Source organism: Jaculus jaculus, chromosome 9 (genome assembly GCF_020740685.1).
Source record: "Jaculus jaculus isolate mJacJac1 chromosome 9, mJacJac1.mat.Y.cur, whole genome shotgun sequence".
Lineage (NCBI taxonomy): Eukaryota > Metazoa > Chordata > Mammalia > Rodentia > Dipodidae > Jaculus > Jaculus jaculus.
Genome location: NC_059110.1, coordinates 29341072 through 29356365, shown reverse-complemented (window position 1 = coordinate 29356365; position 15294 = coordinate 29341072). Strand labels below are relative to the sequence as shown.

General features: G+C 43.4%; 1 protein-coding gene across 3 annotated transcripts in view; it reads left to right on the top strand.

Annotated features, from left to right (window-relative positions):
* Pde7b (phosphodiesterase 7B) overlaps positions 1 to 10549 on the top strand; it is a 381712-nt gene extending 371163 nt beyond the window's left edge. For 2 of the 3 annotated variants that reach the window (XM_045158761.1, XM_004651322.2), the window contains 2 exons: positions 4536 to 4616; positions 10199 to 10428. In XM_045158761.1, coding sequence (XP_045014696.1) covers positions 4536 to 4616; positions 10199 to 10413 — 296 coding nt within the window. In that variant the 3' untranslated portion in view covers positions 10414 to 10428. Of the gene's footprint in view, positions 1 to 4535; positions 4617 to 10198 lie in introns of all 3 variants that reach the window. The other variant, XM_045158760.1, reaches the window with a different exon arrangement.
* Positions 10550 to 15294: the final 4745 nt, after the last annotated feature.

The following is a 15294-nucleotide window of genomic DNA, read 5'->3' as shown; positions in this document are numbered from 1 at the left end:
TCTGGAGTTCGTTTGCAGTGGCTGGAAGCCCTGGCGCGCCCATTCTCTATCTCTCTGTGTCTGTTGCTCTCAAATAAATAAATAAACAATAAAACAATAAAAAAATAAAGATGGTTGATATCTTTAATTTCATATCTTTTGTATAGATCTACAAGGAAACGTTTGGCAGCCATAGTTTAGACCATATTGTTTAATGCTATTTGCTTGCACGTTAACAACAAACATTTTGGAAGACCCACAAATCATGATATTGAACACGTTGCTGAGGCACTCTGAGCATCACGGCGCATGCTACGGCCTTGATACCTCTGTAGATGGAGATGTCCCAGGCCGGTTTCAAAAAGCACTGCTGTAAATACCACTTCATGCCCCAACAGTATGAGCTCACCCATTTTCTGGGGTCACTGACTGGGGCATTTGTTGTCCCAACAATAGCTGACAGCATGACATACCTGCAGTGCACCTTACAATATTAAAGCAAGGAGTTTACTCTGAAACAGGAATAAAACTGTTCGATTAAAAAAAAAATCAAAAACTTAGTTCTGACTGTGATATGAAGTCTCCCCTGAGGACAGAAGAGAAGAATCTAGATATAGTAGGGTAAGTCCTTGTTTTACTATGTGATATATAAAGTACTAAAATAGAGAGAAGGAGGTCTAAAATCTCCATCCTTAGAAGACAATCAGTGGGACAGAGAAAAGATTCCATTCTGTCCCATTTGGTTTTGATTCGGTTGTAGACTACAGCTGGTGTCAATTATGAGTGAACTCCTTTTTTTTTTTTTTTTTTTTTTTTTTTAAATTTTTATTAACATTTTCCATGATTATAAAATATATCCCATGGTAATTCCCTCCCTCCCCACCCCCACACTTTCCCGTTTGAACTCCTTTTTTTAATATTTTATTTCTTTATTTGCAAGCAGACAGAGACAGATAGACGAAGAGAATAGGTGCACCGTGGCCTCCAGTCACTACCAAGGAACTCCAGACGCGTGCGCCACTTTGTCCATCTGGCTTCACGTGGGAACTGGGGAAACAAACCTGGGTTGTTAGTCTTTGCAGGCAAGCACCTTAACCACTGAGCCATCTCGTCAGCCCCTGGCTTAACTCTTTGAATGGCTCATCTAGCACTTTAGAGTCTGAGTAACTTGAGTCAGGAACCATGTCACTTGGGCAGAGAATTAAGGCCCATCAAGTTCATGAGCTGAAGTTGTTAACTAAGAGAGCAACTGGCATCAACCACAAAAGATAACCTTGGGAATCTCTTTGCAAAACCTCTCCCTAATTAGATAAGGATACGCAGCAAATAAGATGGAAAACTCTAGAACATTTGCAACTCCAGTCACTTTGAGCGTTTACATGCTCTGGCCTGTCTCGTGGCAGCACAGGACCTGAAAGAACACCGGCTGCTTTTTATTTAATAGCCTTATAGTCTAGCAGAAGTCCTGCCTGTTTTGAGAGAACTAGACACTCAGATCATCCAATTATTTTTTTTTTTAGTTCTATAGGAATGATTTCTAATGTTTAGATTAATCCTGTTCTGGCTTTCAGTTCAGGATTTAGACTCAAATCCCGTCTGTCCATCTGTCCCCCACCAACACCCTGCTTCTACCAAAAGACCTGGACAAGCATCTTTTTAGCTCCTGCTATTAATGCTGCTGTGGCTGTTCCGAGATAGGGTCTTACATAGCACAGACTGGCTGGCAACTCACTATCCTCCTGCCTTAGCCTTCAGAGTGCTGGGATTACAGGCGTGGGCCATCATGCCCAGCTAAGACAGCCACTTTGAATACGATTCATGATGTTAAGACAAAGAAAATCATTAAAAAATCAAGGTTTCAGCCAGTCATGGTGGCGCACGCCTTTAATCCCAGCACTCAGGAGGCAGAGGTAGGAGGATCGCTATGAGCTTGAGGCCAACCTAAGACTACATAGTAGATGCCAGGTTAGCCTAGGCTAGAGTGAAAACCTACCTTGAAAAAACAAAAAAAAAAAAAAAAAAAAAAAAAATCAAGTTTTCAGACATGACAAAAAGAAAAATGAGTCCTCTTATAAATGAGAAAAACAAATTCTCGGAACAAAAATTATGATTCCAGGCATGTATCTCCCTCCACATCCCTCACACCGTAAGAAAGTGGCCTTTGTGACCTGTTGCAACTACAAATTGATGTCTCCTCAGTCAACCTGGTTTCCCAAGAGCTTTTCTTGTACATCCGCTCCCAGCCTTGTCTAAGCCTCAGCAAACTGATTTTTCTTTTTTTTTTTTTAATTTTTATTTATTTCAGAGCGACAGACACAGAGAGAAAGACAGAGGGAGAGAGAGAGAATGGGCGCACCAGGGCTTCCAGCCTCTGCAAACGAACTCCAGACGCGTGCGCCCCTTGTGCATCTGGCTAACGTGGGTCCTGGGGAACCGAGCCTCGAACCGGGGTCCTTAGGCTTCACAGGCAAGCGCTTAACCGCTAAGCCATCTCTCCAGCCCTGATTTTTCAATAAACAATGTTGCACTAGGGGTATTACATTTGCCACAAAAAAAAAAAAATAGCTTGTTTGTGTTTTGCACCTTTAACATACTAATCAGCTACATTCCTGGAGGCGAGAGACTATTTGAGTTTCTTCTTTACTCTCTGCATTGATTAGCAAAATGCTTAAAACCTGCAAATGCTTTGTCAATGCAAGACTAAATGATCTACATGGAAGTCTTCTAATGGTGGAGGTCGTGGGAGAAGGTGAGGTTTGAACTAGGTTGTAAAGGACATAGGCTGCTCTGCACCATCTAATCCATGAGGCACACGTGGCTAGCTAAATTTAAATTAAAATCGAATAAAATTAAATTTTTAATGCTTTGTGGCATTGATCATGTTGCAAGGAGCTGCCAAGAGTAGGCAGTGCAGAAAGCATTTGTATCATTGCAAACGACACTGGTCCAGACAGAAAGCAATGGACATGTTGTATATGGAAATTGTCAATAAAATTTTTAAAAAAATGAAGGCAATAGCAACTGATACAAGCACTGACTGAGGTGGGGTGGTGTTCCTACAGTCTTGTGGAGGGTAGGAATGAAAGGATTATGGAGGCTCCTGTATGCCAAGCTACAGAACTATAGAACAGAACAATGGTGATCATCTTAGAAAGTGCACACAGGGGCTACAGAAATGGCTCAGCGGTTAAGGCACTTGCCAGTAAAGTCAAATGACCTAGGTTTGATTCCCCAGGAGCCATGTAATCCAAGTGCACGAGATGGCACATGTGTCTGGAGTTCATCTGCAGCAGCTGAAGGCCTGGATTGCCCATTCTCGGTCTCTCTCTCACGCTTGCGCTCTCTCTCTCTCTCTCTCTCTCTCAATTAGAAAGAAAGAAAGAGAGAGAGAGAGAAGAAAGGAAGGAAGAGAGGGAGGGAGGGAAGAGTACAGAGGCCAGGCATAGTGGCGCACCCCTTTAATCCCAGCACTCAGAAGGCTGAGGTAGGAGGATTGCTATGAGTTCGAGGCCAGCCTGAGACTACATAGTGAATTCCAGGTCAGCCTGGGCTACAGGGAGACCCTACCTCGAAAAACCAAAAAGGAAGGGAGCGAGGGAGGGAGGGAGAGAGGGAGGCAGGGAGAGAGGAAGAAAGAGAAGAAAAAGTATACACAAGACAACATGTATTGTTGCAATGGAAAAAGTACTGGGAAAGCCAACTCACTAACATGCCAAAACTAAGAATGAGTTATTGAGAAACAAGATTAGGAAAGTGAGAGGGGGGAATAAGGCATGCTAAGAAGAGATGAAACGAGATTAGATGTGTCGAGGTGGAGGATAGAGGGAGGGGTTCTCCCCTTATAGACAACTCCAGAGTGTCAGGCTCAACTGAAAGTCACTATTAATAAAAAGTTGGAGGTGAGGAGCAGAGCTGACTTAGAGAGTTCGTTTTTAATACTAAATGGTCTTCTGAGCATTCTGAGACCCAAGCACAGGAGATTGTTCTAACCCTTCTATCCCAGAGTACAGCCATGCAACATGCTGGTGAGGAAAGAAGACAGGGAAAGTAAACCTCTTCTTATCTTTTTTTTTTGGGGGGGGGGGCTTTTCAACGTAGGGTTTCACTCTGGCCCAGGCTGACCTGGAATTCACTATGTAGTCTCAGGCTGGCCTCGAACTCAGAGCAATCCACTTACCTCTGCCTCCTGAGTGCTGGGATTAAAGGTGTACACCGCCACACTCGGCAAAACCTCCTTTCTTAACCTATAACTTAAGGCCAGAGCTTTTACCTCATGTTTGAAAGTTGACCACTAGTTGTTTCTGGTATAAATCATATTCAAAAGTTTGCTCTGGTCTCAAAGAACACTTCTGTACAATGATCCCATTAGTGATGGTCACTGATACCCTGATGTTTCAAATTTGTAGGCAAGCCCCCACAGCAAGCCAGTACTAAAGGGTCCCTGATGGTTATAAGTCAGGCAACAGAATAATTTCTTCCAACAGGGTCATTAAAGCTATTAACACACATTCTACAAACTCTGCATTACCATTGTGTTTCTTCTTCTTTCTTCTTAGGTGACCTTGAACAGAAATTTGAACTGGAAATCAGTCCTCTTTGTAATCAACAGAAAGATTCCATCCCTAGTATACAAATTGGTAAGTTGAGTTCTGTGTCAATTTAAAATGAATAGGTTGGGGCTGCAGAGATGGCTTAATGGTTAAGGCACTTTCCTGCAAAGCCAAAGGACCTAGGTTTGACTCCCCAGGAGCCACATAAGGGGGCACATGCATCTGGGGTTCATTTACAGTAGCTGGAGGCCTGGCACACCCATTCTCCCTCCCTCCCTCCCTCCCTTCCTCTCTCTCTCTCTCTCTCTCTCTCTCTCTCTCTCTCTCTCTATTTCTCTCTCTGTACTTGCCTATTTCTGTCTCTCTCTCAAATAAATAAAAATAAAATATTTAAAATAAATAGTCTGGAACCTCTGCCATGAGATGCAAAGGAAAGATCTACACTCAGCTATCCAGAGACCAGCACCAAAGGTCCAAATGGCTGAAGCCCAACAAACACTTTAATCATGACTGATCATGTAGATAATCCTCAATTGAGAAATCATGAGAAATAGGACACAAGCATTGCTACAGACCCTTAAGTTACTTTGTATTAAGTCACAGTGTTAACTTTGTGATTTAGAATGGAATCCAAATCAAGCCAGGCCTGATGGCACACACCAGAACTTAGGAGACTATGCCAAGAAGACACAAGTTCAAAGCCTGAAAAGGACTACATAGGGAATGCAAAGCCAGCCTGAGCTACAGTGGATCCTGTCTCAAAAAAAAAAAAAAAAAAAAAAAAAACAGTGGCTAGGGAACCAGGCATGGTGACGCACGCCTTTAATTCCCATCACTCGGGAGACAGGTAGGAGGATTGCTGTGAGTTCGAGGCCACCCTGAGACTACATAGTGAATTCCAGGTCAGCCTCCTAGGCATGTAGCTCAGTGGGAGAGCATTTGCTTGCCATGTTTAAGACCCTGGGTTCAATGTGTAGCACTGCAAAAAGAACAGAATTTAAGTCAAGTTGCATTCACGATTCATACTCTCTTCAGGGTTTGAAGTAGAGACTCAGCTGAATCCAGCTTAAGACTCTTCCAGTTTAGGTCTCTAACCAGCCCTTTATCCCCAGCACTCAAGCCCAGGGGGCCTAGTGCCCAGACCTAAGATACTAGAGCCTTGCTGACCTCTTGTGGCCAGTGTTCAACTAGTCTCCACTTCAAAACTTATTTTCAGGGCTGGAGAGATGGTTTAGCGGTTAAGTGCTTGCCTGTGAAGCCTAAGGACCCCAGTTCAAGGCTCAATTCCCCAGGACCCACGTTAGCCAGATGCACAAGGAGGCACATGCATCTGGAGTTCATTTGCAGTGGCTGGAGACACTGGTGCACTCATTCTCATTCTCTCTCTCTCTCTCTCTCTCTCTCTTTCTGTTTCTCTCTCCACCCACCCCCCTTGCTCTGTCAAATAAATAAAAATAAAATAAAATATTTTTTTAAGTGGTCAACAAAATCAGAAACAAACAAAAAGTGCTAAGTCAACCATCCTCATTTAAAAAAATGGGGGGGGGGTTGGAGAGATGGCTTAGCGGTTAAGCGCTTGCCTGTGAAGCCTAAGGACCCCAGTTCGAGGCTCAGTTCCCCAGGTCCCACGTTAGCCAGATGCACAAGGGGGTGCATGCGTCTGGAATTCGTTTGCAGAGGCTGGAAGCCCTGGCGTGCCCATTCTCGCTCTCTCCCTCTATCTGTCTTTCTGTGTCTGTCGCTCTCAAATAAATAAATAAATAAATAAAAATAATTTAAAAAGGGGGGGAGCCAGGTGTGGTAGCACATGCCTTTAATCCCAGCACTTGGGAGGCAGAGGTAGGAGGATCGCCATGAGTTCAAGGCCACCCTGAGACTCCATAGTGAATTCCAGGTCAGCCTGGGCCAGAGTGAGACCTTACCTTGAAAAAACAAACAAAAAAAGGGGGGGAGGGAAGAGAAGGGGTTGGGGAAATGGCTTAGTGGTTAAGGTGTTTGCCTGCAAAGCCTAAGGACCCCAGTTCAATTGCCCAGGACCCATGTAAGCCAGATGCACAATGGAGTGCATGAGTCTGGAGTTTGTTTGCAGTGGCTGGAGGCCCTGGTGTGCCTATTCTCTTCTCACTGCCTCTTCCTTTCTCTCACTCCCTCAAAAAAAAAAAAAAAAACGAGCCAGGTATGGTGGTGCACATTTTTAATCCCAGCACTTGAGAGGCAGAGGTAGGAGGATTGCCATGAGTTCGAGGCAACCCTGAGACTGATAGTGAATTCCAGGACAGCCTGGGCTAGAGTGAGACTCTACCTTGAAAAACCAAAAGTACAATTTAAAACTCTTCTTTAGCATACCCTGGTCTTGACATAGACCAGTTCCCACAGATCTCAGGCAGCTTATTACATTCACAGGGCTGCAACTCTCAAGGCTTTGTGCCTTGACATTGGGAGGGAAGGAGAAATCTGCAAAAGCCAGGCATGGTGAGACGTGTGCCTTTAATCACAGCCCTTGAGAGACAGAGGTAGGAGGATCGCTGGGAGTTCAAGGCCCACCTGAGACCACAGAGTAAGTTCCAGGTCAACCAGGGCTACAGTGAGAGCCTACCTTGAAAAAATAAAAAAATAAAAATAAAAATGACGAAAATCAGAGCAAGTTAAAATGTTCTGCTGACAAGCAGTAAGGGTCTTGTTGAAGAATCCATAGACTCATAAAGATGGTCGCTCAAAAGAAACTGGGGAAGGAAAAGTAGCGAGAGAGAAATGCCAATTCCAGCCTAAAGCTTTACTTGCCAAGTTTTCTTAGTATGAATTTTATCAAGATGTGAATTCCTGCATATAAGATCTCTGATGGGACACTGAGAAACCATTGCCTAGCATGGCACAAATGTCGCTGCTGTGACATTGCTGTGATGTCATAAATTACTACACTGTTGCAAAGTGCTGTGTTTGCCTTACATTTTCCCTTTGTGTGTCTTAAACGATAGTTCCAAAGTATTGAGATTCTGCAAATACTGGGCACACTTGGCATGAAACAATCTGTTTTTATTTTTACATAGTTGTATATAACTAAACAAGTGTGTTAGTAAAAGGACATAAACTACAAAAAGAAAAATGATAGTCATGAAGTCATCCTCAGCAGCTAAGCAAACCCAGCCAAATAATAATAATAATAGTAAACTGAATGGAAAGTGCACATATTCAAATAGGTACGTTGGAATTATTAGGTTAAAGATGATCCATCTTCTTCCAAAATGCCATTAATATTCTTGTGCTGTTTTCCCAAGTAAGCTGTCACCCTCAATTCAGAAGGGGCATATTAAAAAATAGACTCGGGGGCTGGAGGGATGGCTTAGTGGTTAAGCGCTTGCCTGTGAAGACTAAGGACCCCGGTTTGAGGCTCGGTTCCCCAGGACCCACGTTAGCCAGATGCACAAGGGGGCGCACGCATCTGGAGTTCGGTTGCAGTGGCTGGAAGCCCTGGCGCGCCCATTCTCTCTCGCTCTCTCTTGCTCTCTCTTGCTCTCTCTCTCTCTCTCTCTCTCTCTCTCTCTCTCTCTCTCTGCCTCTTTCTCCCTCTGTCTGTCACTCTCAAATAAATAAATAAATAAATATGAACAAAAAAATTTTTTTTAAATAGACTCAGAGCAGAGGGCAATCAGAAATTTCAGGGAGAGTTTCAGCATGCAGCCTGGACCTCCTTGGGTTCAATCCTGTCGTCTGCTTTAGTCATGAAGGTACAGATATGGTTCCTACGCCCGGGACTCACTGCGCTAAACTCTGGCCGGAGAATTTTGCTAGACAACTGTTAATACCATGTTGAACCACACCTTACCCCCCCCCCCACCGCCACCACCACCAGATAAAAGCATTTAAGTCATCAAGAATGCCACTCAGAAATGAAAGACAGGCTGAATTCAGAGATTCTGTCCTGTTGTTGTCATGAGAACACACTTATGTTGTCCGATCATATGTCCTGATTTTCAGCTCAGGAAAATGTGGTTGCCATAGATACCGATTTTAAAAATGGGATGGGAGTTTGGAGAATAGGGAAATCCCATGAATGCTACTCCAGCTTAACAATGACAAAGAGAAAGTCATTACAAGGCAGCACTCAGTTCATAAATCTCTCTTGGTTTCACACCCACCAGCTCTTACAGGTGCGGGGCTGGGAAGGGAGGTTACGCTTAAGTGGGATGGATGGAGTCTGGAGGACGCTGCATGCATCAGCCTCCACCCACACAACCACCGCTCCACGGGGCCCTACATCACGCAGCTATTTCCGCTCTTTTGACTGCCTCCTCTCTTTTTCCTGCCTCAATCCGAAATGAGAATTTCCTGTGTGTAGGTCTTAAGTTAAGTCAGATTTTCTGTTTAAGTCATTCATATTTCCCAAGAGGAAGTGGCCCTTAATACTTAATAGCCCCCTCTCTCATGCTCATGCCATCCCCATCTCTAATCCAATTTTTTTTTGTTTTTTGAGGTAGGGTCTCACTCTAGCCCATTTGCAGTTTCTAGATGCCCTGGTGTGCCCATTCTCTCTCTGTCTCCTCTCTCTCTCTTTCTCTCTGTCTCAAATAAATAAAATATTTTTTTAAGAAAAACTGTATTGAGCAGCTGAGGATATAGCTCAGCTGTGAGCAGTTTTCTAGCCTGTGCATAGTTATGTGTTCTATTTCCAACATGGTTAAAAAAAAAAAAAAAAAACTGGGGCTGCAGAGATGGCTCAGCTTTTGGGACGCATCCCTGCAAAGCCTAACCACTAGGCTTTGATTCCCCAGTACCCACATGAGCCAGATGCAGAAAGGCACATGCATCTGGAGTTCTTTTGCAGCGGGTAGAGGCCCTGGTGTGGCCACTCATTTATTTATTTGCAAATCAATAAAAATATCTTTTAAATCTGTATTGAAAATTTGAGAGCTGGGCAGGGCATCATGACACAACGTGCTTCAATTCTTGCCCTTGGGATGCTAGACTGGAGGATCACAAGGCTGAGACCAACCTAAGCTACACTCAAGAGCTTCTCAAAAGACAACCACGAAATGAGAAAATTTGTATTTACATTAAACTTAGTGGCCTAACATAATTGAAGACAAGACAAACTTTTTACAAAATGACAATTTGTTTTGTTTTGTGTTGTTGTTTTTCGAGGTAGGGTCTCACTCTAGCTCAGGCTGACCTGGAATTCACTATGTAGTCTCAGGGTGGCCTCGAACTCATGGCGATCCTCCTACCTCTGCCTCCCGAGTGCTGGGATTAAAGGCGTGCGCCACCACGCCCGGCCAAAATGAAAATTTTAAAAATAACATCCTACAGGGTATTAAGAATGAATTCTTTAGATGGTGTAAATCAGCGAAGCACACCCTCCTGCGATCCTCCCCTCTCAACCCGCCTTCCTGCACCTTCCCTCAGCTCCAGTGGACCTCCTTCCTTCCTTCCTTCCTTCCTTCCTTCCTTCCTTCCTTCCTTCCTTCCTTCCTTCCTTCCTTCCTTCCTTCCTTCCTTCCTTCCTTCCTTCCTTCCTTCCTTCCTTCCTTCCTTCCTTCCTCCCTCCCTCCCTCCCTCCCTCCCTCCCTCCCTTCCTTTCCTCCTTCCCTCCTTCCCTCCTTCCCTCCTTCCCTCCTTCCCTCCCACCCTCTCTCTCTCTCAGGCAGCGGGGCTCAGCTCTCCGTGTGTTGCAGGTTTCATGACCTACATCGTGGAGCCGCTCTTCCGGGAATGGGCCCGCTTCACCGGGAACAGTTCGCTGTCCGAGAACATGCTGAGCCACCTGGCGCACAACAAGGCCCAGTGGAAGAGCCTGCTCTCCAAGCAGCACCGGCGCGGCGGCGGCGGCCAGGAACCCGCAGGCCCGGGCCTCGAACCCGCGGAGCCGGCCGAGGCCCACGCGCCCTAGCAGCCCACGCCCTCCCCACGCGGCCTGCTCGGAGGGCGTCGTCGCCCACAAGCCCAGCCGTCCTGGCTTCTGAACGCCACCCACCTGCCACTTACCTGCCTCCCCTTCGTTTTGTTTTTTTGGGTTTGTTTTTTTTTTTTTTTTTGTTATTGTTTTTGGTTTGGGGTTTTTGGGTTTTTTTTTCCAAGTGTACAGAAGCCATTTGTCACCTCAGCATTCGCTGCCGAAATGAGCAGCTCCATCCAGTAACGTGGAGCCAGGTTGGCCCCAATGCAGAAGACTGGGAGGAGGAAAGAAAGAGGTGCCATGTCACCCTTCTGGCCCTGGGGTAACGCTGTCACTGCCCAGGTCCAGAGCATTTTAGGGTTTGCCATCGGATTGCTTTGTCTGCATGACAAAAACACCAGCATATTTGGAATTTCCGTGGATGTGGGTCGTCTTCGGTGCAAAGAGCACAAAATGAGCGTGAGAGAAAGTACCTTCTATTTTAATAATAATTATTATAAAAAAATAATAATAAATCTTTTTAACTTTTATATTTTATGCACTACACAGTGGATCTAAAACTTTGGACTAAGATGACTCAGTGTACCCAAACTTGAACAGGGGGTTCATTGTTTTACTGTTGACTTTATGCCACTTTGGGTCAGAGATCCCGCATCTTCTCACAATTTAAGAAAAACCACATTTCCTGTCCCATCCGGGAGAAGGTGCTGTACAGTTCATTCCTTTGCACCGTTAGCCAATCTGTCTTTTATGGGTTCAGTGACCTGTTTATATTCACACATGTACATTGTCTGTAAATTCCTTCCGCTACTGATTCCCATGCCAAAATACATGAGTATTATGGGATTGCTACCTGTATAAACAATGGCACTGTGAACAGAATACTGTTAGCTTTAATACAAGAGAATGCATTTGTAAATATGTTGTAGAGTTTATTAATATACTGTTGTTTGCAGATCAAGGCCTTAACTTTGAACATCTTTCATCTTCTGAAAGCTGCCCAACTTAAATCCTCACAGATGTCTTTCTGAACTGCCTCCCTTCCACGACCATCTTTACGCTTTCCAGCTAAAGGTCACAGGCTAAAACTGGGTGAAGTCTCCGAGGAGACGTTTGGAGACCTCGCGTGCATTCCATTTGAGACCATAGTGCAGAGTCTCTGGCACCGAACGAGTACCCTTCAGCAAAGCAAAGCCCTTTGCAACGCAGCCAAAGTTGCACACTTCTTTCACCCAGCCAGCTGATGAGCTTGTGTTTCCTGACCTGCGTGCATCAGCCCCACGGGAGACCGAGTGTCCACAGCCTTCTGACCCTGTCCCCTCGTCATCAGGGATTCCCCTGCTCCCTCCCACACACGTCTGTTACGGCTACAGGACCCAAGTACCTTTGGTCGGTGGATGGCATACATTTCTATGCTTGTTAATAGTAACTGGATACTTCTTTTTCCATAGCTTCATGTGAACAACTACCCAACTGTTTAGCTGAAGTTAACATTATTTAAGTAAAGAAACTATTTTCAGTTTTACGAGAGACTTTACCTTCCTGGCAGGTCATTGTGGTTCATTATGGCTGTAACTACCAGAGTCTCCTTGGAATTTTGTTGCCTTTTTTTTTTTTTTTTTTCTGTAGACACTTAGCTGTAAAATTTAATTTGTTACAGCGTTCTTTTCTAGTCTGCTGAACTCTGTGCGTTGAGCTTTCCCTTCGTAAGCCCGAGCCTGACTAAAAATGTTAGATAAACAATACTGATGGCTTTCTCTTAACCTTAAGCAGTGTATAGTGAGAGCGTGAGCATTTCTACCATGATCAAGTTGCTTCTAGCCAGCCCTCATTTCCTAAATGCAACTGGTTTGGTTCTTGGTGTTTTAACTCCTAACACACGAGTGAAAAAGTTAGGAATTCAACAAGCCTGTTCTATGTTCTTACAGAGGTTGGGGCTTACAGAATTAAGATTTGGGGTAAAATTGGTTATGTTTTCATTAAAGTGGGTAAGATTGTCAGATGGTGCTAAAGAAAGTGTGAAGAACTTGTGAATCCGGGGGGACAAGTTGAAATTACTGATATGAGTAATGAAGGGAAATTATAGAAATATGAAACTAACTTTTGTTTTCTGTGGCAACAATGAGCGGACACAGTTGCTCTATTGCTATAATATTCTGAAGTTCTCGGCTTGATGAGACCCCAAAAGGGAATATGTTGGATGGATTCCTGTTTCAGAACCTCTCTTACTTTGGTTTGATGATGCAACAAGGGCCTTGGAGTAGTCTGTTTTTGATGTATGAGATCAAATCAAGGAAAGTAATTGCTCGGGACAGTAAACCAGTGATAGGAAAGAAAACATGGCTTTAGCCAATGAAGCCTCTACCTTGAGTTTAGGAAGTAGAGTTTGTTTAAGTTATATCATAATTTGATTAAATAAAATTGAGGGCATTCATAGTTCCAAGTTGATAGGGAGAAAGGTGTTCATGTTACAACTCAGTCTTTAAAAAGAGATCACATATAGGACTACCCAACATCCGAGGATGACGCATATGACGTTATCTTCAAGTGTAAGAAAACTTTGAAGCAAAATAAGACATGATGCACAAACTGGATGCATGAGTCTCTTTCAACTGTCTTAGGGATATCCTGAATTCCTCATTTCTTAGGGAAAATAAAAAAAGGTTAAAAGACTGAAAATTCTTACTTCTTGCCTGTTAGTGGCACTCTTGGTCAATTTCAATGGCGATAAGCCTATTAATTAGTACTACAGACGTGGCATTTGGACCACCCATGGGTTTTTGTCTTGGCAGTCTTATTCCCCTAGCCCGAAGGTTATCAGTCGTTGACTTGTTGACATAGCATAGCGAATTCTTTCACTGCTTACAAAGGAAGGACTCAAAGGGCTGTTTGAGCTGAAGGTAATGATCACATTGAGAAAGAGAAAAATCACTGTCGGGCTTGATAAGCAAAGCCTGCTATTCCTTGCAACAGCCCAATTCATAGACATGATTCACGAATCCCCAGTTCCACGCTAGTTGAAATAAAACCTGGTTGTGTTTCTCCCTGATTAGTTTCCCACAAAGGGCCTCGGAGTGCATCCTGCAACCTTGTCTTCGGATAACGCTTCCTACAAACCCAGACTTTGTTTTTATAATCTCTTCTTGTGTTGGATCAGATATGCTTACTGGTTCCAATTTGGTTATGAGCTTGTATCTCACTGTATTTCTCATGCTTGGTTCTTTTAAGCGAGCCCTTAAAATTGTGTCATCTTGTGTACACATGTAAGGTTTGGAGAAAAAAAAAAAAAAAAACTTGTGAGTTTTGCTCAAAATGTGGCCTAAATATACATTGGCATGTCTATCTAGATGAACAATTAAAAATAAAGATAATTTCTTTAAAATATCATAATATGAGAAGATCCTCATTCTCACCAAGTCACATGTGACCAAATGGAAATGACCATTAAAGGAAGCGTTCAAGGGAAGGGCACAGACGCACATGGTCCTTGTGACTCCTTCTATCTACCTGGCTTTGTAGTAATCCCCATGTGAATAACAACGCCACTTGCTAATTAGCACCAAGTTAGAGAAACAGGCCACCCCTTCAAGCTTACCTGTCACCAAAGTCCAGATATTTTTTCTGATTCACATTTTTCAAACACATACAGCAATGAGAATAAGATATAATGTTTTAAGTTATGAAAACAGCCCAGATCCAAGAATTGCTTGTGAAAAATGTAGTCACATATTTCAGAACTAGACGCCAAAAAAAAAAAAAAAAAAATTCAGGCAAGATAACTGAGAATGCAACATAAATATTAAAATGAAGAAGAACCATCTTTATATCTCTCATGCCCACTTTATTAAAATCAGTATTCAGGGCTGGAGAGATGGCTTAGCGGTTGAGCGCTTGCCTGTGAAGCCTAAGGACCCCGGTTCGAGGCTCGGTTCCCCAGGTCCCACGTTAGCCAGATGCACAAGGGGGCGCACGCGTCTGGAGTTCGTTTGCAGAGGCTGGAAGCCCTGGCGCGCCCATTCTCTCTCTCTCCCTCTATCTGTCTTTCTCTCTGTGTCTGTCGCTCTCAAATAAATAAAAATAAAATAAAATATTTAAAAAGAAAAAAGCATACAAAGAATCAGTGAAACTAAGCGATGGTTCTTTGAAAAGATAACTGAGATTAACAAACCCATGGGCAAGCCTACAGCCAACATTATTCTAAATGGAGAAAAAAAATCAAAGCATTTTCACTGAGATCAAGAATAAGATAAGAATGTATACTTTCTTATTCAATATACTGTTTGAACTCTTGGCTAGAGAAGCAAGACAATAAAATGAAATACAAGGGATACAAATAACACAAGCCTGGAAAATAACACAGGCTGGAAAGATGGGTTGGTGGTTAATGTGCTAGCCTGAGAAGCTTAAGGACCCAGGTTTGATTATCTAATACCCACACAAGCCAGATGCACAAAGCAGCTCATGTATCTGATGTTCATTTGCAGTGGCAAGAAATTTCTGAATAAGACTTCAGTCACTTAGGAAACAAGTCAGCCATTGACAAATGAGTGCTCGCAAAATTAAAAAGCTAATTAACAGCTAATTAAGCCTGCACAGTGGGAGAAAACCTTTGCTAGCCATGTCCAACAGGGGATTAATATCTAGAATGGACCAAAAAATTCAAAACCTAAAGAAATCAAATTAGCTCAATCAATAAATGGTCTCATGAAATAGAAAGCTCTGAAAAGATAGCTCACAAGCATGAAAAAAAAAATGCTCACTTCACTAATCACCAGAGAAATGCATATTAAACTACACTGAGATTCCATCTTACCCAAGTCAGAATGGCAATCATTAAAAAAATCAAATTTAAAAATGATGTTGAGGGAGCTGGAG